Below are 23,617 nucleotides of genomic sequence, written 5' to 3' on the forward strand. Positions count from 1 at the left end.
CCACTTCAGGGCCTTTTGACTCCAAAGCTCAATGCTTTTTCCTCTTTGTTTTCTTGAATGTGAAATGGAGATAACAGTGGAGTCTACCTTGGGGCCGTTGCAAGAATTACGTGGAATTCTTTGGTTAAAGGTTAGCCTGTGCCTGACACAGTAGGCCTTGCATGTGTGCAAGGCATCATTAGAGGACGGTGACCCTGAAACCACCCACTGGATCTCTCAGATAATATGGGGAGGATGGACTGATCCAAGGTGGGAATCCACGGAGGGATCAGGATCTGCATCCCACGGCTCAGGAATCTAGGCATCTTCTGGAATGTGCTCCAGGTCGGGTCCTCTGGCCAGAGAAAGGCAGGAGTCTGCAGGAGGAAAGTTAACAGGAATGTGGCTGGCAGAGGACTCAGAGGGCAGCAAAATCGCGCTGGTTCTGGGATTGAATAAAAAGATGAACCCTCATGGACACTGCCGGGATGAGTGCGTGAATATTGCATGAACCTGCTCTACAGATCATTAGTAATGTCAGGAATCTCTGGGCTTCCGTTTCCCCTTTGGTTAAAAGAAAGCATGAGGTGTTACTTGTATTCAGCGGCCCCTCCCTTCTGCTCTGAAACTCTATGGGTTGTTCTCCAGCTTCTCCCCTTACCGGAAGGTCAGCCTCCTTCAGAGTCCTAACGACAGCCATTCCTGGGGGAGTCTGGCAGAGGAAGGAGAGAGGCAGAGGGCAAAATTGGAAACCATGGAGGGAATGCCCATATGAACCCAGAAGGCCTGACTCCCAGCCCAGTGCTCACTCTTTTTTTTTTTTTTTTTTTAATGTTTATTTATTTTTGAGAGAGAGAGAGAGAGCACGAGTGGGGAAGGGGCGGAGAGAAAGGGAGACAGAATCTGAAGCAGGCTCTAGGCTCTGAGCTGTCAGCACAGAGCCTGACTCAGAGCTCGGGCCCACAAGCAGTGAGATCATGACCTGAGCTGAAGTCGGACCCTCAACCGCCTGAGCCACCCAGGCACCCCCTCCCCGGTGCTTACTCTTAACGAACGCACCTGCTGTGTGTGGCCAGGCTGGCTTTGGAATTAGATGGCATGGTGTGTGTGTGTGTGTGTGTGTGTGTGTGTGTGTGTGTTGGGGGTGCTGTGGGAATGGTGGGGGCCCTCTGTGGGCGTCTGGAGCTGGACAGTGCGGGTTGGGGCCGATGGGCAGCTCACGGCTCCCTTCGCATTTTCTCTCCATGCAGAGACCTGAGCATGAACAACCTCACGGAGCTGCAGCCTGGCCTCTTCCACCACCTGCGCTTCCTGGAGGAGCTGTAAGTAGAGGTCTCGTGGGGCTGGGGGTTGGAACTTTGGGACCACTGAGAGCTGTAGGAGCCAGGGCTCCCCGGGAAGAAGGCTGGAGCTCAAAGGAAAGGGGCTTGGGATGCTGTTCTTGATAGCAGGGTATTCGGCCGATGCCTGGGCCAGCTGTGGACCCCGGGTGCTGTTGTGGGGCCACATGGTATAGGGACTCTGAAATCTAGCTCTTGTCCTCCCTGCCGTCGGCTCTTATTTGCACCTTCTCCCTCTTTCTGTCAATGGCTGCGTCTCTTCCTGGGGGTCATCTTTGACCTGCTCCCATCCCCCACGTCCGGCTACCAGCCACCATCCTGGGGGTTCTTTCTCTGCAGCACCTCTCACCTCTACCCCTTCTTCACTATTCCCACTGCTACTGCCCTGGGTCTCCACTCACAGCTGGAGGCTGCACCAGCCTCCCAGCTGAGATCTTCTGCCTTCTTACAAATGTACTCTGCACATCTTCAAGGTGCATCTCACCAGCTCAAGAACCTTCTCTGGCTCCCCATTGCCCAAAGGATTCACTTTTTTTTTTTTTTAGAGAAAGTGAGAGTATGAGAGGGGGAAAGGGCAGAGGGAGAGAGAGAGAGAAACAGGGAGAGAGAGAGAGAGAGAGAGAGAGAGAGAGAGAGAGAGAGAATCTTAAGCAGGCATGGAGCCTGACATGGGGCTCGATCCTATGACCCTGGTATCATGACCTGAGCAGAAATGAAGAGTCGGATGTTCAATCGACTGAGCCACCCAGGCGCCCCTAAAAGATCCACTTCTAAGACCCTCCCCCAACCTGGCCTAAACCTACCTGGCCAACTTTGCTCCACTGAGACGAGTCACGTTCACCATCCTGGTTTCCGCTCCTGCATTTGAGCAGGAGACTTCCGCTCCCACCTGGCATCCCACCGTCCTTTCCTCCACGGGGGCACAAACCATTCCTCTATCATTGCCAAACACAAGGCCCACTTCCTCCACAAAGTCCCCCCTGGTTAACGCCTTCCCACGGCTGTTGTTCTCGCGTGCATAAATCTACTCTTTGGTTGGAGTGCCCAGCCTGTCTGCTTGGGGAAGCCAGGCCAGTCTGCTCCCCATCCTTGCATTCATCCCAGCCTTGTCCCTGACCTCCACCCACCCCCCCGCCCCGCCCCCAGCCTGCTCTTTCTTGGTTTTGCACCACTGTCGATCCGCGGGGCTCTACTAAGGTTTGCTTCAACTGTGCAAAGCGTGGGTTCCTGGCTCTGAAAACACTCGCAGTTCCACCTCCACCCTGGCCCCCCTGCTCCCCTAACAGATTTCCCATCTCCACCCTCGTCAGTACTCGCCCCAAAGGCAGTCAGCCTGGCCCTGCTGCAGATAGGATCCCATCAACCCCCCAGGGCCACCTCAGGGTTTTCTAGACCACATACTTACTGAGCTCCCCCTCTGTGTGAACGACAAGCTCAAGGTGCTCGGGAGGAAAACAAGATAGAAGACCTGCCCGCTGCCCTCGGGGAGCTTCCCAGTGAGGCAGCAGATCTGTGCCCAGGAGCTAGTAGGTGGGGTGGCAGCTGAGTGTGGGCACCTGGGACATTCTGTGTAAGGAAGGGCTCAGGGTTCCGGGTGCGGTGGGCTGGCCCGCAGAGAAGGAGCCTTCTTGGTGGGGAGTAGTAAGCCAGTTTTCTTTCTTTCTTTCTTTCTTTCTTTCTTTCTTTCTTTCTTCCTTTCTTTCTTCTTTTTTTTTAAAAAAAATTTTTTTACATTTATTTATTTTTGAGAAACAGAGTGAGACAAAGCGTGAGAGGGGGAGGGGCAGAGAGAGAAGGAGACACAGAATCCGAAGCAGGCTCCAGGCTCCGAGCTGTCAGCACAGAGCCTGATGTGGGGGCTCAAACCCACAAACGTGAGATCATGACCTGAGCCGAAGTCGGATGCTCAACCGACTGAGCCACCCAGGCGCCCCATTTCTTTCTTCTTTTTAAGTTTATTTATTTGTTGGAGGTGGGGAGGGGCAGAAAGAGAGGGAGAGAAAGAGAATCTGAAGCATGCTCCCGAACCATGAGATCATGACCTGAGCCGAAATCAAGGGTCCAACTGAGCCACCCAGGGACCCCAAGCCAGTTTTCAAAGGAGGTGACAGAATGAGGGGCAGCCAGGGGCCTTCTAAGGTGGAGTGAAAGGCAGGTGTGAAGGCTGAGGAGCTGGGGCAGGTGATCTACACACCCTGGGAACCGAAGGCTGGTCCTTCCAACTTTAGGTCCCTGCAAAGGGCTTGGGCCCATTTTAAAGGTTCCATCTCTAGGACCCTTCCATGGTGAATGCCCACCTCTAGAATCCAAGGTTGGGGACCCCAAATATCATGATGTCTTTCCACACATTTTTGTTTTGTTTTAAAAAAAATTTTTTAATATTTATTTATACTTTTGAGGGGGAGGAGGGGCAGAGAGAGAGAGAGGGAGACAAAGAATCTGAGAAGCAGGATCCAGGCTCCAAGATGTCAGTACGGAGCCCGATGAGGGCTCGAACTCACGAACCAACCATGAGATCATGATCTGAGCCGAAGGTGGACACTTAGCCGACTGAACCACCCAGGCCCCCCTTGTTTTGTTTTTAAATTTTTTTTTTAACGTTTATTTATTTTTGAGACAGAGAGAGACAGAGCATGAATGGGGGAGGGTCAGAGAGAGGGAGACACAGAATCCGAAACAGGCTCCAGGCTCTGAGCTGTCAGCACAGAGCCTGATGCGGGGCTCGAACTCACGGACCGTGAGATAACGACCTGAGCCGAAGTCGGCCGCTCAACCGACTGAGCCACCCAGGCGCCCCTTGTTTTGTTTTTTAAACAACAAATGCCAAATAACAAGATTCTTAACAAAGATATATTTAAAAAAAAAGAAAAAAAAACAGCTTTAGAGGTATGTCAACCTGTATAATCGGCAGCCTCTCTGTAGGAACTGAGGTGCATAATAATGTCACTGGGGACTTGGGAGCTCCCAAGTGCCTTCCGCATCATCCACGGTTCAACTCTGTTCAGTCCGGTTTGGGCATTAAGTATATTCCGTCACATTTGCTCCTTTTAGAACTGGCGATCACCCCATGACAAATGTGGAGACGCCTAATTAGACTCGAATGTTAAGCTAATTCCCAAACCCCATTTCCTAACCCTCCTGGATTAGCGTGGGTTAGCTGTGTCGCTGAGGGCATGGGGAGACAAGGTCCCACCCTGTCTGTGCCCAGCCCTCCCTTGGTGACGGGATGCAGTGCAGTCCGGCAGGTGAGGGCAGTGGTGGGTAATCCAGGTTAGCAGGGGACGGGACGGGACACTGTGGAGCGGGAAGGACAGGACCGTGGAAGTGAGTGAGGTCCGAGTGAGAACACCAAGTTGGGCCACTGTCTATCTCTGTCACCCTTAGAGGAAAGAACTTGACCCCTCAGAAATTCCTCCTTTGAAATTTGGGGATAATGCTAGGCACCACGCAGGGTAATTGTGAGCAGCGAGAATGGGTGTGAGGTATCGAACACATTGTAGATCTCAGCAAGTAGTTTTCACCCCTGCCTTCCCCTCCCAGATCCCTGAGATGCTGACGAAGGCAGTCACCCCCTGTGGGTTCCCTGCCGACATCACTGACCCTTCTTCCTGATTTGCAGGCGGCTCTCAGGGAACCATCTCTCACACATCCCAGGACAAGCATTCTCTGGCCTCTACAGCCTGAAAATCCTGTAAGTATAAGTAATCCCCATTTTACACAGAGATGTGAGTCTCGATTCGTCACAAGCTTGCTAATTTCCTCATCTTTACTTTTCATTTTAATTGTGATTTCCCTAGCTTTGCTTTCACCTTTTTTATAACAAACCTTCTGATTTGTGAACGAACATTTAATTGCACCGGATAGTTATGGCAGCCTTCCAGGGAGGTGAAGTGTGTGTATGTGTATGCATATGTGCGTGTGTGTGTGTGTGTGTGTGTGTGTGTGTGTGATGTGAATAGCGGCCAGCAGCATAGGTCTTTGCTCTCTCTGAGACATCTCAGGCCAGGGGAAGAGGAATCCAGACTGGATTTCCTTGGCTGTTCTTTCTCCTGAGACCCAACCTTTCTCTGCAGCTACAGCTCTGAGTCCCCATTCCCGGTGTAAATATCTCGCTGCCTTTGGTTTTCAGGCTCCTTCGTCCCGGCTCCTTTCGCCTTTCCTTTAAAGCAAAAGGAAGCTGAGAGTTGGAGAGGACCTTATGTTATTCCACTAACTTTGCCCCTTGCTACTCAACCACTGGTTCCTTCTAGAGAAGGGAAAGCTGAGACACCTATCTCCTTCCATCCCAATCCGTGGCTCACTTTGTCCCAGCCAAGACTGTCTTCCACAAGGCCCCCTTCATGTTCGTACGATGAGTGAGGCTGAGAGGACGTAGAGGGAAGTGGGTGCACAGAGTCTGAGGTGGGTAGGAGAGGTTCCTGGGGAGGCACATCACCACAGGGGCTGTTGAGGATCTGGAAGGTTGATCCTGGAGTAGTAGAATGAGCACTTGGAGCTTTCCCATACTGGTGAGCCATTCCCCAGTGCTGCTACTCCCTCGGCCCTCACTTGACCTATGGATCTTCTTTGTACGGTTGAGCAGGCTGTTGCCTGCACAAGAGCATCTGGCTGAATGGGTAAGAAGGGGGCTTAAATACGTCCTGTGCCTGGGTTGGGGCCATATCCATCTAGAAAAGAATATCTTTTCTAATTTGTTGTTTATGGGCTAGTAATGGCTCCGCCCCTTGGCCTATGGCTTCAGGCTTTTCGATGATCAACAAACAGTCCATGGTCCATGGCTAAGCACTTTCTTCTTTTTTTTTTTTATTTTTTTTTAATGCTTATTTGTTATTTTTGAGAGAGACAGAGCACAAGTGGGGAGGAGCAGAGAGAGAGGGAGACACAGAATCTGAAGCAGGCTCCAGGCTCCGAGCTGTCAGCACAGAGCCTGACCCGGGGCTCAAACTCACAAACTGCAAGATCACGACCTGAGCTGAAGTCAGAGGCTTAACCGACTGAGCCACCCAGGCGCCCCTAAGCACTTTCTTCTTTTTCATGTTGTTGGTCTCTGACACCTCTGGCCTTTAGCCTCTCTCTGGATCCTCCTCTGAGTCTCTGACTCCAGGCTTGTCCTTCCCTCACCCTCTGCGATGCCCTTGGGTCCTCCAGCGTCTCTCCCCAGCCTCAGTCTCCTTGTCACTGCGGCCTTCCTCTTCTCTGTCTCAGACCTTGCTCTCCCTCCCTCCGCCTCTCTGTGCCCCGCCCCTCACTTCTCCTTCTTCCTGCTCCTCCTCTCAGTCTGTCTTGATCCCCATCAACATTGCTGCCCGGGGGGTATGGGGAGGCATCCTGAACCAGACGCACAGCGCAAGCAGCCTGCTTGGTGGCGTGTCTGTGCCCAGTGGCAGGCTCAGACCTGCAGCCAGGATTAGAGAGCGGGCTCTGTTTGCTGGGCCTTCAGAAGATGTGAGACTCCTGTCCCGTTCCTAAGTCTCCGGCTTAGAGATGAGCCTCCTCTTTCTTCTTTGCCTGCATTAGGCAATAAATCAAAGCCTTGGAGAAACCGCAAGACTCCCGCCCCCTTTCTGCAAACTGGCGCCCTTGGCTCAGTGAGCTGGGCGGCCAGGAGAGGCTGCTGGTTGGAGCCCAGGACAGCCAGACCTCCCACACCCCGCTCTGCCATTGACCCCCACGTTGCCTCCTCCTTGAAGACCCACCTGGTCCCCCCAAACTTTTGTGTCAGGACTTTGACTGCAGAGTTCTCTACTTTAGAGATGAGTTGGGTGGTCTTGGGAGCTTATTCTCTGACCCGAGTGCTTCACAGCAGGGGATTCTTCGTGCATCTGGGCAGGAAGTACTTTCTGATGTCTCCTGTTGTTTCTTTTGCTGCAGTGTCCTTCCATTTCCAGACCCGTAAGAAAACTAGAGCCGTAAAGCCCACCATCAGCAGAATAATCCCTTTTTGTCCCAGGAGACTGTCACTTTAGCTGCTGCCCTGTCTTCTCTGGGTCTGGGACTCTTACCCGAACTGCGTCTTCCTTTCTCTGAGGCCTGACTCTCCCTGCGGGACACTCTGCCTCCTTGTTCTCAAAAGCAAAGGACGAAAAAGGGAAGGGGGGCTCCCTCTCTGGTCTTCTCTTAAGTGACTCTGGCAGACGCCTCCCTCTGTCCTTCCCACCGCAGCCCCACGCCTGACCTGGAGGTATTACTCTTGGATCTTCTCCTTCCTCTGCTGGCTTTCCAACTCTTCAACCCCACAGGCTCTGGTCACCAGGCTGGCACTGAGAGAACCAGCGCTGCGGGAATTTCCAGCCTCAATCCTTTTCTCAAGACTATACGTGGGCAGGGGCACCTGGGTGGCTCAGTCGGTTGAGCGTCCGACTTCAGCTCGGGTCACGATCTCACGGTCGGTGAGTTCGGGCCCCGCGTCGGGCTCCGTGCTGACAACTCAGAGCCTGGAGCCTGCTTCGGATTCTGTGTCTCCCTCTCTCTCTGCCCCTCCCCTGCTCATGCTCTCTCTGTCTCAAAAATAAATAAAAACATTTAAAAAAAAAATAATAAAAAGACTGTATGGGGGCATGTGTGTCCTGTAGAGTTATGAAGGCCCAGACCCTGCTCCTGCATCTGAGCTGTCCTGAGGGGAGCACAGTTTTTGTTGCTGCAGGTGTGTGGGAAAGCGACTGCCCCCCTGAGGGCACCTGCCCTGTGTGCCCTGTCAGGGTAAGGGCACAGCTGAGGCCAGAGCTCCTGTATCCTGACCCACAGTCTCAGGGTATGGAGCTGGCCCCTAGGAGGCTGTCATGCCCTAAATGGCTCCTGCCTCATACAGAGGAAGCAGAAGGGGCAGAAAGAGAGAGAGAGAGAAGGGAGAGAGGAAGGGGGAGAGAGGAAGAAAGGGAGAGAAAGAGGGAGATAGAGAGGGAGGAAGGGAGAGAGAGAGAGAAAGAGGGAGGGCAGGAGGGAGGGAGAGAGAGAAGAAGAGAGAGAGAGGGTGGGAGAGAGAAAGAGGGAAGAAGAGAGGGAGAGAGGGAGGGGGGTAGAGAGAGGAAAGAGGGAGGGGGAGAGGAAAGGAGAGAGAGAGAGAGAGAGTCTATGTGTGTGTGTGCCCCAGCTGCCTCTTCCCTCACAAGTTTCTTCCCCCACAGCTGCCCCCCTCCCAGAGAGCTGCGTGAGGCTTGAACCTTGGTGTCTTTGCTGCTGAGGCCTGCACCCCTGTCTATGTTAGGCTGGTCTGGGCCATCCAGAAAGACTCCCGTTGGGCCTCGGTTGCTTCTCAACAGACCCAGACCTGGGAAACAGAGGGGTTTGACAGTTCAAGGACTTGCCTCCGCTCTATGCCCTCAAGAGGCTGGGCGAGAGATTTTCCCCAGACTCTCTACTCCTGGTTTGAGCCCCCAAATCTCTGGGAGGCTGTGGCTTGGGGTTCTTGGCTCATGCCATGTTGTTAAAGATTGAGGCTGGAAAAGGGCATCGGGCTGCCTCCAGGAGCTCGGGCTCAATCCCAACGGAAGCCCTGGCCTGAGGCCACAGAGGGCTGGGGAGGAGTGAGTACCTCTCAGGCCCCGCCCCTGAGGGCCTCTCGTGTTGCCCTCACCATGCTGTAGTGAGCGGTCTTAGTTGACGCTGACTGTGCTTACTCTCCTGGCTGGACAGCAGCCATGCCTGGCCCAGAATTGGGGCTCCACTGGTGTTGATGAAATGAACGAACGGACCTAGGGAGGAGAGACCTGTGAGTTGTTTTGGGGGACCCTTCCCCTTGGCTCACGGGAGAAGGCTGCTGGAGGCTCCAGGAACCCAGGGAGACCCTCTGAGCCTTTCTTCTCCAGCAGGTGGGGCCTACTGCCCTTGTCCTGTCAAAAGACTGGATGTCCGGAAGTGGGTCTCGTGAGCAGCAGATTCCAGAACGGGTGCCATGGAGGACACTCAGACTTCCTCTCCCTGGGCATCAGTTTTCTTACCTTTAAAAAGCGGATGCTGGAATACATTTTCCAACATGTTTACCTGCAGAAACTTAAAACACAAACACCTTGTGTGGAAGTCCTGAAAAATAAGAAAGGGGAGGGAGGATATAAACTGGATGAGGGGGGGTGAGTAGAGCCCAGGCTCTAGCTTGCCTGCCCACCCCAGTGACCCCAAGGCCCCTCCACAGAACCAAGGGAAGGACCTTTGTCAACCCACTGGTGGATCGCCTCTCTGGAACCTTCTAGCTCTTCACACTCATGGTTCCTGTCCCCAAATGCCTCTCAGGCCAGACAGGTGTTTCCCAGTGGTGCTTCCCAGGTGACCCAGGGAGGAGTCTAAGGGGTAGACTTCCCCTAGACTAATGATTGTTCATTAGAGGCGCCCTTGCAAAACTTATGCCTAATGTCCCCTCACCCAGAGATTCGGCCCCGGAGAGTAATCGGGCTGCACTGTGGTCTGGACACTGGGATTTAGGAAAAGCTTTCCAGGTGGTTCTAATGCACAACCAGGGTTGAGACGCAGTGCGTTAGACAGACTCTGGCTCACCAGACAGAATGAGGGCCAGTGAGAGAAGCAGGGAAACGTGCTCCCGAAAGCAGTGGCCTAGGAGATGGGACATGGGCCCTACGCCTGATGCTGCCATGAGTTTGCTTTGTAACTGAGGGCAGGTCACTTTTTTTTTCTTTTTTTTTGCCCGTGTGAATTTGGTTTTTATGAACAATCCATTTTCTGTAAACATCGCATCTAAATAGCCCCTGCCTCGTCATTTGGAAAGCAAAAGGGCTCTTCCCTTCTAAAGGTACTTCCAGCTTTGACAATCCACTTGTGGTTCAGTAGAGGGGTGATGGCTGGGAAATGAGGCCAGGGACAGCAAGGGAGAGAGCGGCAGAACCGCCAGCCGCCATGGCGACCTTCAGCTTAGTGGGTTTTGGTTCCATGAAAGCGAAGACTTTCTTGACACACAGACCAGACTGCCTGGCATGGGATGAATCGTCTGGAGAGGCACCGATTTCCCTGGCACTTGGAAGGGTGATTAAGTGCCCTGTGAAGATGCTACAGCATCTGGGTTGGGAGGGAGGTACAATTCGGGGAACTTCAAGATCTTTCTGGATCTGGGATTTGACAGAGGAAAGGGCAGGGGGATCTGAGGGGGTGATGGGGGTAGAGATGCATTGCCAAGCTCAGGGGAGGCCCGGTTCTGCCTGCAGAGGGGCTAGATGCAGCCTCTGGGGCCCCTGGAGGGGGTGGGCGTCCCTTCCTGTTTGCCCAACCATCATGTCTCTTGTATCCTTGCTCCAGGCATCCTGAGGCCTCTGGGTGAGAATCAGGGCAAGTCAAGTGAAGTTTCCACTCCTTATTTTATTTATTTATTTATTTATTTTTTTTTTTAAATTTTTTTCAACGTTTTTTATTTATTTTTGGGACAGAGAGAGACAGAGCATGAACGGGGGAGGGGCAGAGAGAGAGGGAGACACAGAATCGGAAACAGGCTCCAGGCTCCGAGCCATCAGCCCAGAGCCCGAAGCGGGGCTCGAACTCACGGACCGCGAGATCGTGACCTGGCTGAAGTCGGACGCTTAACCGACTGCGCCACCCAGGCGCCCCTACTTATTTATTTTTTTAAGTTTCCACTCTTGCGATGCCAGAGGTCAACATGTCTGGAAGAAGTACTAAGCAGGGCAGAGGGCAGGAAATGTCCTAGGGCACTGAATATTGTAACTGAGTGAGGTTTTCTGCATCGGTCTGGTAGCCTCTTCCTTTGAAAGGTGAGGAAATTGAGGCCCAGAGAGGGCAAGTGACCTACTCACGTCATCTAGTATGTGATAAAACTATTTGATCAAAGTAATAACAGCTGACACGTGACTGAGCTCTTCCTTTGTGTGAAATAAGTGCTCTACAGGGGTTATTTGGTTTAATCCGTTTAATCGGTGCCCACGGTCATTAGCATTATCCCCAATTAACAGAGGAGGAAACTAAGGCCCGCAGAGTTTAAGTAGTAGCTTGCAGCTATCACACAGCTGGAGAGAGGCAGCGTTGAGGACACAAATCCAGGGCTGTGGGACTTCAAAGCCTGCAGTGTGACTGTTATACTGTAAGGAAGCCCGGGAGGCACAGGTTTAAGTTCTACCTTTGAGGCAACACTGTAATTGGAAAGGTCCCACCTTGTGCTGTGTGGAATCTGGTTGGAGGGGCCAGTGGAGGCGAAGAGACCTTCAGGAGCACGGGGTATGAACAGGAAGGGGCCCTGCTTGGCCCTCTCTTCAAGCCACACTCACCCAGCCTCAGGGCAGGGAGGACCCCACTCCCAAGCCCCCGGTTCTCCGTGCTCAGGGTCTGTCTCTTCTCTTCTTCCCCCTTCCTCGGCTTTGCCTGCCTCAGGGGCTCTTCTCAGGCTCCAGGCCGTGCCCACAGCGAGGGCAACGGTCTATTGTTCTTGTGGTGCTGTGGTTTGGTGCATGTTTGGGATTCTTCTGTATCTAGAAAAGGAGTTCAGGAGAGATAACAGGTGTGGCTCTGACCAGGACAGTCACAGAGGAGGCATCGATAACTACTTAGGCGCATCATCTTACCACTCGGTATTTTCTGGCTGTTGCTGTCCCCTGCCGTCATGATAGAGGCCATGTGTATAACGGTTAGGGGCTTGGACTCTGGGACCAAACCCTGTGGGATAAGTTTGAGTCAATACATACAAAGCTCTACGACCAGGCACATTAGCTGTTACGGTTTTTCGGCTTAAAGCTTAGGAAATGAGCTACTTTTCCGGAAGCGCGGTGATCGTACCTGAGCGATCCTGAGCAAGATGCCTCTCTCCTCTGAGCCTTCCCCTCTGAAAGATGGGTTGACAAGTCGCCTAAATGGGAGGATGGGTGACATAACTGGCACGCATTAGGACTCACTGAATGCTCATTCGCTCCAGGTTCCCGAGGCACCCGGCCCTAGTCTCTGGGGCCATGCCTGGCCCGGGTGGCACAGGGCAAGGTGCTGTGAGGACAGCCCAGGTTGGGGGAGGGCCCACTCACTCTGCCTGGGGCACTCGGTAGCTTCCTTCCTTATTCCCCCCTATTTCCTGGACTCCAGAGCGCCTGCACCCTATGTGCCCCCCTCGTCCTCATTTCTGGGGCCCAGCTCTCCAGGCCTACAGGTAAAGAGCGTTCAGATGGCAACTGCCAGGGGCTTTTTTTCCCTCCCTTAGATATAGGCAAGCAGGATCCTTGCTCAGCGCCCCCTGTCTTAGATTCCCTGTGCCTTGCTCAAACCTTTGAAGGCCAGCTGTGATGCCTGGGGAATGCTGGGGTCAACAGTGCCACCCAGAGGGACAACCCAGGCCTCCGTTTCTCCCCTCTGCGTGCTCCCTGACCCTCTGCCCTGTGCATGAGGTTTCCCAGGTGCCCAGAAGAGCTCCAGGACTCTTAACTATGGGGTCGTCCTGGGGACCTGCGGCCAGACCAGTTCCAGAAGAGCAGCCTGCCGCTGACATGCTGATCCGGGGCGCCTCAAATTGTTTCTGTAGACAGGATTCCACAAAAATATATTTGCCTGGGCCCCTGCCACCCTGGGGGGGGGGGGGGGAGTCTTGCCTTCATCCATATCCTCCCCTTCCCCAAAGACATCTTCAGTTTTCCAGGTGCATAGACAGGGAAACATGCCTGGGGAGAAAGCGGACATCTCCCAGTGTCCTTCCTGACCAAATCGTGACAGAATTGCAAGTGTGCTGACGTCCGCCTCTCACTGCTTCCCCAACTGTCTTCTCTGCTTCTTCTCCAAGGTCCTCTTCAGCCCTGCCTCATCCCAGAAGCCCTCCTGAGACACCCTCCCAGCCCCCTGCATGGCCCGCAGTGCCTCGGCAGCCTCTGACACCCGACTAACGGGGCAGGGCACAGGGCACTCTGGGGCACGGCAGCTGGGGCAGGAGGGAGGGGTGTGGCACGGGTCAGGGGTGCAGGGAGGATCCCCCAGCTCCGCGCACGCTGTGTGGGTCCTCCAAGCCCTTTCCTCCCCTTACAGGATGCTGCAGAACAACCAGCTGGGAGGAATCCCCGCAGAGGCGCTGTGGGAGCTGCGGAGCCTGCAGTCTCTGTGAGTCACTGGAGGGCTGGGCTGGGGCGCCAGCTTCCTGGGGCCTGACTCACAGTCCCAGGCCCCCTGCCTCGTCTTCCCCTCCTTTCTGTGCACCCCCCCCCCCCCCGTTCTCACCCCATGTTCCAGACAGAAAGCTGCTCCAGGCTTTGGATTTTTTCGGGGGTTTTGTTGTCGACAGCGTGTGTATGTGTACTCTTGCATTCGGGAAGGAGGGCTCTAGGCCCCCACCGGAGGACTGTGGGAATGGGGCCTCCCTAGGTGGGGCCACCGGGACAGCGGTCCTGGGGTGTCTGGCTTTCTGCCATGGAGCCCCGGGGCGGAGGTTGGAGATTGCCGCCTCAAAGAAGTGTCAGGAAGGAGCTCTCTCCCCCCACCCCACCTAAACTGCTCTAGCCCCCAGGGCTCGGGGGCAGGGCTGGGCTCAGACACCCATTTCCCCTACTTGGGGGTGGGACTGCATTGAGAGTCTCGCTGGCCACCCAGGACAGAGCCATCTCTTCAAGGAGCCCTGCAGTTCCTTTCTCACCCAGTAGGGGCATCATGGAGGCAAGACTGAGTCCAAGGGCGGAAGCAGAAACAGGTGCTATCTAGTGATTTAAGCCCGCCAGCTGTGATCCTCTGGGCCAGGTGCTGCCTTTTATTCACACAGTGCACGTCGCAGGGCCTGGGTCATAGCCGGTGCCTAATACGTGCGTGCTGAGCCAACTGAATTTTCAAGTACATCCTACATCTGATGGGAGAGTAAACAGATGTTTGGGGAGAAATCATAATTGAGAGACAGGAGTGGGCCTAACATCTAGCCATGAGGGAAACTGAGGCACAGTGAACCTGCACTGTCAGGACGAAGGCCTCTGGCATCCTTGGCCTGTGGGTTCTGTCGTGGTCCCTGCCCAGTCCGTGGGTGTAGGAGTCAGACAACTCTAAACTGTCTTGATTGTCCTCAGGTGGAAGGACAAAGGGGGTGGGAAAGGTGGCTTTCCTTCCCATAACCCATATTCAGGCCCCCTTACACCACAGACAGAGGGGCCCAGCCGTGGGGGCCCTGGCCAACCCTCTGTGCCACACCCACCCAGAGTCAGGGCTTCCCTCCCCTCCCCCTGCCCTGGACATTCCCTACCCTCCTGCTTCTGTGTCTGCACCCCAGTGCCCCCAGCTGCCTGATGGGCCCGCCCCTGCCTCCCCTCATTCTCTCACCTTCCCACCTTCCATCCCAATAAGTGCTGGGCCCCTGGCCCCAGGCACCTTTTCTCCCTCCATCTAGGTCACCCCTGAACAGGGCCAGGCAGCCCAGCATCAGAAGATCAAAGGCCAGCAAAACCTGTGCTTGGTCTCCACACCCGAGGGCAGACTAAACATTTACTTAGGGCACCAGCAAGGCAGGGGCAGCCAAAAATGGAGGGATGCCTGTGTGCAGATTCTGACATTTCATCCAAAGCATCAAAGAGGTATTTATAGGGAAAAACATTAGACTTTTGCTGGACTTCACACTTATTTTAAGGTTAAGTTTTGTTGGTTTGTTTGTTTAATTGTGAATCACATCTTTTGCCTGCTTAGTGATCCCAAAGGTCTCATCTTTCAGACTTAGGCATGATGCTTTGGGGCTATGAGGCAGTTTCTTCTGCACTTTCTGAGAAATGGGCAGACCCGGTGGCTGGGGGAGCTAGGTAAATGACTTCCACCTGCAGCGCTGTCACTCCCCATTGTCTGGGTGGGTCAGGGCAGGGGACAGAGGCCCAGTCCCCTCCTCCCACAGTTTAAAGGCACATGAATAGATTTTTGCCCCTTGCAATCCATCCTGTGAGAGAGCACTGGCCTGTGAGGCAGAGAACTTGGCTTCAAGTCCTGGCTCTGATCCTCACTATTGTGTCACTTACCCTCTCTGTGCCTCCGTTTTTCCACCTTCAAGTTAGGGATAATTACCTTCCCTGCCTATCTCACGGAGTTGTCAGGACGATCTAATATGTAGTAAACGTGAGAGGGATTTGTAAACAGAAGCCTCCACACAGCTGCAATGTGTGGTGATGCTGTTATGCTCTCATTCATTTACCTAGCCAGTGATCCATTCATTTTATACACATTTTCGAGGCTTTGCAACCTGACTTGCCTCTTGAAGGATTAGTAAGCATCAACCAGGTGAAGAGTCAGGAAGGGACATTCCAGGCAGAGAGAACAGCACATGCAAGGACACGAAGATAAGGAACCAAGTAAATTCTAGAGACCCTACAAGGCAGTGAGTTTGGCTGCACTGTGTGTGTGTTGGGAGGCCGGGGGTGGGGGAGGGCAGTGGTGGAGAGAGATCTGGAATGAGCAAGAGGTAATGCCTCACCAGTAGCCATGAACCTTGTGAAGGATTTGGCCACTGGTGAGCCACAGAAGAATTTCTAGCAGGAGAGCAAGGCGATAGAGTCTGCATCGTCGAAAGATTACTTTGGCAGCAGTTACGGAGGACAGCCTGGAGGTGTGGAGCCAGTGAAGGGGCTGGTAAGCCAAGGGTGCCCGATAGCAGCTGAAGAAAGGCAGGGGTAGTGGGGGTAAAAGACGTTGATGGACTCTAGAGTCAGATGTTCTGGGCCGGCTCCTTCGCTCACCACCTGTAGGACCTTGGGTGGGTTAACTTCTGTGTTCTCATTTCTTTGTTAGTAAATTGGAGGTGGCGTCTCTGTACCTCGATAGGCCAGGAGGAAATGAGTTAATATACATTAAAAAAAAACCAACCAGTATCCTTTGTTGCTACTACTACAGTTATTATTGCTAGTAGTATGGACTAGATGTGAAGTGGGGGTTGGAGGAGAGGAGGAATCCATTTGATAGCCGTGTCTCTGGCTTTCACATCTGGGTGGCCAGAGAGGCTGGTCGCTGAGAGCCTGGCACATAGTAAGAGCACAGTAAGAATATGAGTGAGTCGTGAACCCCAGAGGATGAGCGCTCTGGGGAGGGGCACAGGGAAAGGGGAGACACCGAGGTCCTTGTGGACCTATTGAATTTGAGGTACCTGTGAGTAAGGTGAGTAAGCATCTCAGACAAACTGGAAAGGGGTCACTCTACATCTCTACATGTATGACATCAGTGTGTGTGTGTGTGTGTGTGTGTGTGTGTGCGCTGGGGAGAAGAGGGAGAGTGCATAACCCAACTCGAAGGTTCTATTTGTAGGGGTTATATCCTGAGCTGTTGGAAGCTGGGGACCTCTAAATGAGGCTCTGTCCTACTAATTCAGGCCCCTCTGTCTCAGATAGAGACAGTAAAACCAGCCCACGTGGCTAGGTTGAAAGGAGAAGGTGAGAACAAATGACAATTGTGGGAGGCCCTCCATGTGTCAGTGCTACATGACATGTTTTATGTACGTGATCCGATTTCCTTCTCACCAAACCTCCTCTTTAATATGGGCCACCTCTGTTGGCAGATGAAGAAATAGAGGCTCACGGACTCTTCCAAGGTCAGAGTTAGCGAGTGGGAAAAGCAGGGCTATCCCTCGGGGTTGTTAGGCTCCAAAGGCTGTGCCCTTTCCATCATGGCTGCAAGGAAAGCAAGTCACTTTTGGTGGCCGTCACTGGGTGGTCCTCCCTCCCTCCTGACAGATACCAACAACTAGAAATTTCCTCCTTCCTGTAGGAAGTCAGTGGATCAGGGAGGTAGTATACAGGAGACACATCCCTGCCCATGCCAGGTGGTACGTCCTCCCCAGAGCACCTAGGGGCTCAGGTCCCTGGAAAGGGCTGTTCCTTACCTCCGAAAGGGAGGGTCCCTGCACAGACTCTTGTGGACATTCCTGGAACCACAGTGAAGGTTCCGTCCCGTGGTTCGCTTTCTACCAGCTAGAACCAGATACCGGGGAGTAGAAAGTGGGTTTGGATTAGTCAGGAGTGGGGTTAGGTTAGGGGATAGGGCCCTAGGTAAGCAGTTGCACATGGTGCATGGGCTGTTTGGCTTGGCACCTGGGTGGGTAGGACCCAGCCCCACAATACCACCTCCCTGGATACACTTGCTTCTTCCCCAACCAGTGTGGGAGGGAGAGGATGGCAATGCCAGATGTGTCACGCCAGGCTTGAGCCAAGGCCAAGAGAAACCACGGGAAGCCAGTGGAGCCTGGGGGAAAATAGAAACTGAGTGGGGGTGAGGCAGGGCAAGGGGGAGAGTGCATGGAAAAGCAGAAAAACAGCCCAGAAAGACCTCAGGACTGGGCTGGGGCGGGGCCCAGGAAGTGCAGGCTGGCGGGTCCCTGGAGAAGAATCAGAAAAGCACAGTGGCAGGAATAAAGGGGAGAAAACAGGAAAACAGCCCAATCTTGGACACCCTACGGGGAGAAATGCATAATTGCAAAGGACAGCCACATGAAACTGGCCAACACTGTGCCGAGCTGGGGAAATTAATCAAGAGCAGTGCCAGACTCCAAACTGAAACCCAAGTTAGAACCACCACAACCCTCTCAGCGCAAGCCAGCCAATCTAAAACACATTGGCTGCCTGCTTCGGAGGGGGAAGAGGTGGAGAAGTCAGAGGTGGACAGACGTCTCTGGGGGTAGGGGCGTGCCTGTGTGCATGGAAAGGCAGCTGGGCTCAGGGTGATGTGGGAAGGGAGGGGCGGCTCCCACTTCTCACACTTCAAAATGCTGAGCACATTCATATCTCATATAATCCTGAAATCCCTATAAAGTAGCTTCTATCATTCTCATTGTATAGATGGGGCAACTAGAGTCCAGAGAAGTTAAGCAACTTGCCCAAGATCACACAGCTAGAATGTCACCGAGCTGGCATTCTACTGCACTACAGATTCCAAAGTACCATATTCTTAACCTCCATCTCTTAAACACCGCCTCTAAGACACGATGCTTTAGGATCCAGAGACCTGGATTTAAGTCCTGGCGCTGTCACTAAGAAGCAACGAGGCCATTGGCAATTCTCCTCCCCTCTCTGAGCCTAAACTTCCCTCTCTTTAAAGTGGGAGGGTCAAATGAAGTGACTGGCAGACAGGTGTCCCCAGAGGAAGGGTGTCATGCTCCAGAGATACAAGAATGTCCTAATGGGGTTACTGGCCCTGTCTCTCCATCGCTTATGATTGCTGTGTGCTTCCTCTCTCCGGGTATCTGTTTCTCTCTCTGTGCAAATGGAGAGCATCCTTCTGAACGCTTCTGGCCTCCTGGGAATCTGTGAGGGGGAATGAGGAGGAAAGGCTTGAGCTTCTCCAGGAGAAAACGGTGAAACCATTCTGGCCAGTGCCAGAGGTTCTGTGAGGACAAGGATTAGAAAAGGTGAAACAAGGGGCTTTTGAGCAGGTCCCCCTCATTCCATACCTCTGACCGCCCTCCAAGGGACAGTTGTCCCCCCAGACAGACGACCACAGCCAGACTGATAATAACCAGCCCTTAGATGGCACTTTGCATGTGTGAGGGGCTCCTACTTCTTACGTCTCTTACCCCTTACGGCACTCCTTCAGGATGCTTACTTGTAGCTGTCTCATCGCCCCATTTCATAGATGAGCAGACCACTGAGGCACAGGGGGGTGATGTGACTTGACGAATGTTCTCGCAGTGAGTATAGAGCAGAGCCATGGGCAAAACTCAGGCAGCCTGGCCCAGCATCTACACGCATAACTGTGGTTCTGGGCTGCCTCTCAAGACCCGTTCTGAGGCTGCTGAGCAAGCGGATGACAAGCCTTCAGGAATGGTCATCTCCGGCGTTCTGGGGACCAAGATGTTTCCAGAGCACCTGCTCCCAGGGTTGGATTTGGGTTGTGCGCTCTGCTGTTGCAGGGGGTGGGGGGCAGCGGGAAGCCTGGATTGGGCTGTTTCAGTCCTTACTCTGGGAGTTCTAGGGTTGAATGGAGCCCAGTCTGGGCTGCTCTAACAAAGCCCCATAGACTGCGTGGCCTGTAAACAGTGGAAATTTATTTCTAACAGTTGTGGAGGCTGGAAGTTTGATATCAGCTTGCCAACACGGTTGAGCAGGAGGGTGAGGGTCCTCCCCTGAGTTGCAGACGGCTGACTTCTTCCACCCTCAAGTTTGGCAGAGCAGAGACAGGACACAGGCTCTCTCTTGACACTTCTGGGGCACTAATCCCATTCGCAAGGGCTCAACCCGCATGACCTTACCGAATCCTAATCACCTCCTAAATCCATTACTCTTCAGCCCATAACAAGGGGAGAGTGTTGGTTGCCTGGGGAAACTGGGGCTGATTATTTGGCTTCAGCATTGATCCCTAGAGACCCTTGGCTTTGATCATAACCCCCAGACTCCTGGAGAGAGGGCCTGAGGCTGGTTGTGCCTAATAACAATCTACTTGTGTGGAGACTTAAGATCTTTCTAGGGGCCCCTGGGTGGCTCACTTGGTTAAGCGTCTGGCTTTTGGTCTGGGCTCAGGTCATGACCTCACAGTTTGTGGGTTCAAGCCCCACATTGAGCTCTGCACTGACAGCACAGAGCCTGCTTGGGATTCTCTCTCTCTCCCTCTCTCTTTTTGCCCCTTCCCTGCTCACTCGCATGCTCTCTCTCTCAAGATAAACGTTAAAAAAAAAAGATCTTTCTAGAAGCTTTTCATGAGGAACAGTTTTTTTTCTATGTTACCCTTGCAAGGAGTTGCATCTGCATTTATGGCCCATTTTACAGACACACCTGAGAGGGAAATTGCTCTGCTCAAGATTCCCCAGTGGGGTAGAGTTAGAGTCCGGCATGGAACTAAGTAGGGTCTTCTTGTGGTGAGGGTAGTAGAGCCTGACCATGACTTACCTTACCACTCACAGCCTCACTGAAGCAGATCTTTAAAAGGCCCCAGTGGAAGGCCTGGGGGATTTCAAAAGAAAGAGCCAGTTACACATAGGACTGGAGAATTCCCTCAGGGAGGCATTTTCTCAGCTCTCCTCAGCACCCTGGGAAGGAGGAGGCCATCACTAGGGGAGGGGGGTTGTTGAGGAAGGTGCTTTTGGGGGAGAGAATGGGCCAACACAGTCATGAATAGAACTTGTAGAATAGTGGTTCTCAAAGTGTCGTCCCAGGACCAGCAGCATCAGCATCACGTGGGAACCTGTTAGAAATGCACATTCTCAGGCCCCACCCCAGACCTACTGAATCAGAATCTTTGGTCCAGAAGGACCAGCAATCTGTGTTTTAAGAAGTCCTCCAGGGCACCTGGGTGGCTCAGTTGGTTAAGCATCTGACTTCAGCTCAGGTCATGATCTCATGGTTCGTGGGTTTGAGCCCCGCATCGGGTTCTGTGCTGACCGCTCAGAGACTGGAGCCTGCTTCGGATTCTGTGTCTCCCTCTCTCTCTTGTTGAAGAAGGAGGAGGAGGAGGAGGAGGAGGAGGAGGAGGAGGAGGAGGAGGAGGAGAAGGAGGAGGAGGAGGAGGAGAAGGAGGAGGAGGAGGAGGAGAAGGAGAAGGAGATGGAGAAGGAGACCTCCAGGGGATTCCGTGCGCATTGAAGATTAAGAACCAATCCGGAAGAAAAGAGATATATTTGTTTCCTTGGGCTGCCATAGCAAATTGCGTGGCTTAAAACAACAGAAATTAATTCTCTCGCAGTTCCAGAGCCCAGAAGTCTGAGAGTAAGGTGTCAGCAGGGTCGCTTCCAGCTTCTCTTGGTGTCTAGCATTCTTTGGGGCCGCATCATCCAATCTCTGCCTTCTATCTTCACGTGACCTTCTCTTCTCTTTGCATCTCTCTCTGGTCTCCTATCAGGACACTTGCCATTGGATTTAGGGCCCACCCACATAATCCAGATGATCTCACCCTGAGAGCCTTAATTACATCTGCAAAGACCCTTTTCTCCAGGGAAGGTCTCATTCACAGCTTCTGGGAATTAGGACATGGGCTTACATTTTAGGGAGCCGCCCTTCAACAGGCTACAGTGAGGAAGGTGGACAGTGGAGAAGAGAGAGCGAGCCTACATCCTATGGGAGAGTGCATGGGGTGAAGAGCTGAGGGTTGAGTCAGAATGAAAACAGAGGGCTTAGAGGGAGCAGTAGCCCATGGGCCAGCCCATGGGCATCTGGCAAAGTAAGGTCCAAGGCTGACAGCCTGCGGGGAGAATAAGGCCCTGAGGTCAGGGCAGTGCTGATCCAAATCCCATTCTGAAGACGTCCAGTCTGCCATGGAGAAGCCCCCAAGCTGCCCCTGAGCCCATCAGGTGATCTAGTGAATATTAGAAGTGCCACCCAACTTGCCTGCTGGCCAGAAAGGGCCCTGAGGCCCAGCCATGCTGTGGGGCCCAGCTGAGGGGTCCCCAGAGACGCACCGAGATGGCAGATGGCCTCCCTGGCACAGCTATTTCGGTCTCCGTGATTATATGCTACTGTATTTGGATCTCCTCAAGGTTCCGGGAGTTGATTACTACATTCGTCTGGGGCAGAGGCCTCTCTGAGGTGGGTGGGTGGGCGGGCACGCGGGCAGCCCCCTGCATATGATGAAGCTCTGAACATGGGTAATTTGGCTCCTGGAGAGTCTAGGAGAGTGTCCGTGGTGGGCTGGGCCCTGGGATTCTGTGGAGGTTTTTTCGGCCGTAAATGCTGGTCTGGGATAGAGTTGGCCCAAGCGGGGCCACCCAGGAGCAGTGTGGTGCCTTGGCCCCATGGGGAACACCTCAGCCCAGACTTGTGGGTGTCCTCACCCTCCTGCCTCCTGAGTCCCATGGAGCTCTCCCAGGCTTAGGCCTGAGAGATCTGAAAGAGGCAGGAGCACCCCAAGTGGCGGTGTGGGAGCGCATAACTCAGAGGTGGTTTCGGTGCACGTGGGCCCCAGGTGGAGCCAAGAAGTGGGTGACCCCTTCCCCCATGGAGAGAAGACAGAGGCAAGTTTCCTTCCTCCTGTATTAATGCCCTCACTGAGCAGCTGGCATCAGGGCAGAGCCCTGGCCTGGGTTCCGGGTATGTCTAGAGGAAAGAGGATAACCAACCACTGGCGTCCATCCATCCATCCGTCCGTCCGTCCATCCATCCATTGGTTTGTTTATTTAGGCTTTGCTGAGTGCCTAGAACTATAGCAGAAAAGTTCCTGAGACCAGTCCTAAAACAAGGGCCTGCCTTTCAGTGGCTCGTGGTTTGTTGTGGGAATATCACACACACACAGACACCCATCTTTACCCTGCCCCTCCCATACACTGTGGTCTTAAGCTTCTAAGACAGAAAGTCAGTGCAAGTGAACATGATATAAAATTAGTGTATGAAAGCAAAGCGGGAGTTGACGAAAATGATGAAAACCAGGTGAAGCCCAGTAGGGGCATGATAAGAATCGTCCTGGTAGTTAATGTTTGTTGAACACTTACTATGATACCCGGTTCTAGGCTAATGCTTAGCAGACATCACCTTTGTTCCTTGCAACAAATCTCTATAGGAGGTACCGTGATTTTCATTTTATGGAACAGAAAGTTAAGGTTTGGGGAGTTGATCACAGAATTGATAAATGGTTTGTCTGAATTCCAAGCCGATGTGTGTTCTTAACCCCGATCCTAGACTGTGCGGAAGGGCAGCTGTGAGGGATCTCAGAGGTCTGTTCCTACGGTCATCTGCCCCACGACACTGAGGCAGACCCAGATCTGGGAACTGCGGTTCTGACCCTCACTACTCCACGTGTGGCTCACGGGCCAGCAGTACTGGCATCATGGAGCCGTGGGAGAATGTTAGCTCTCAACCTTCACTCTAGACCTAGTGACTCGGAATCTGCATTTTAACAAGACCCATCCTTTTACCTTCTAGGCAATTGGTATGCAATTAAAATTTGAGCATCACTGTTCTTTTTGTCCAGGAGCTCCTAGGGCTTGCTGCCCCTCCCTGGACCCCAGTTAAGTTGGGCCACAATCATTCTAAGCCTTCCATTCACCACGCCCCGCCCCCCGGCACTGCCCACCATCTATGCAAAGTCCTCAAGCCTTAAACCCCCCCCCCCTTTTTTTTTGGTCCCCTGCAATCCCTTGCACATATGGGGTGGAAACACAAGGTTTGGTTGTGGACCCACCCAGAGGCAATGAGACGTACCAGATACTCTCTTGGAGGATGCAGGTGGAGACATAAAGGTTAGACTTTGAGAAGAACTTCCTGGCTCTCTAAAACCACAGGGAGGGGGAAAGGCTAGAGCACTTCCTTCTGAAAGTTCCCTGGAATCACACTGCCTGCATCTGGCTGGGGGCAGGAAGGGGTTTGACCCCATCTCACTCCAATCCACTCTCTACATTTTCTGGGAGCTCACAACATCTTGTTCAAATTCCGTGCCACGGAAGCCTTAGAGTAATCCAGAGAGGAGGTAAGAGAAGGTTCAGATCACAGCCAGGAAGAGGTGGAGAGAGCGCCCGTGTG

At 53.3% G+C, this 23,617-nt stretch overlaps 1 protein-coding gene across 1 annotated transcript in view; it reads left to right on the top strand.

Moving 5' to 3' along the window:
- Positions 1-1,134: 1,134 nt before the first annotated feature.
- LGR6 (leucine rich repeat containing G protein-coupled receptor 6) overlaps positions 1,135-23,617 on the top strand; it is a 90,749-nt gene continuing 68,266 nt past the window's right edge. Inside the window, exons 1-3 of the mRNA XM_042924780.1 lie at positions 1,135-1,301; positions 4,939-5,010; positions 13,266-13,337. Of these exons, the coding sequence (XP_042780714.1) occupies positions 1,135-1,301; positions 4,939-5,010; positions 13,266-13,337 (311 nt within the window). The remainder of the gene's footprint in view (positions 1,302-4,938; positions 5,011-13,265; positions 13,338-23,617) is intronic.

This window comes from Panthera leo, chromosome F3 (assembly GCF_018350215.1).
Source record: "Panthera leo isolate Ple1 chromosome F3, P.leo_Ple1_pat1.1, whole genome shotgun sequence".
In the NCBI taxonomy this organism is placed as follows: domain Eukaryota; kingdom Metazoa; phylum Chordata; class Mammalia; order Carnivora; family Felidae; genus Panthera; species Panthera leo.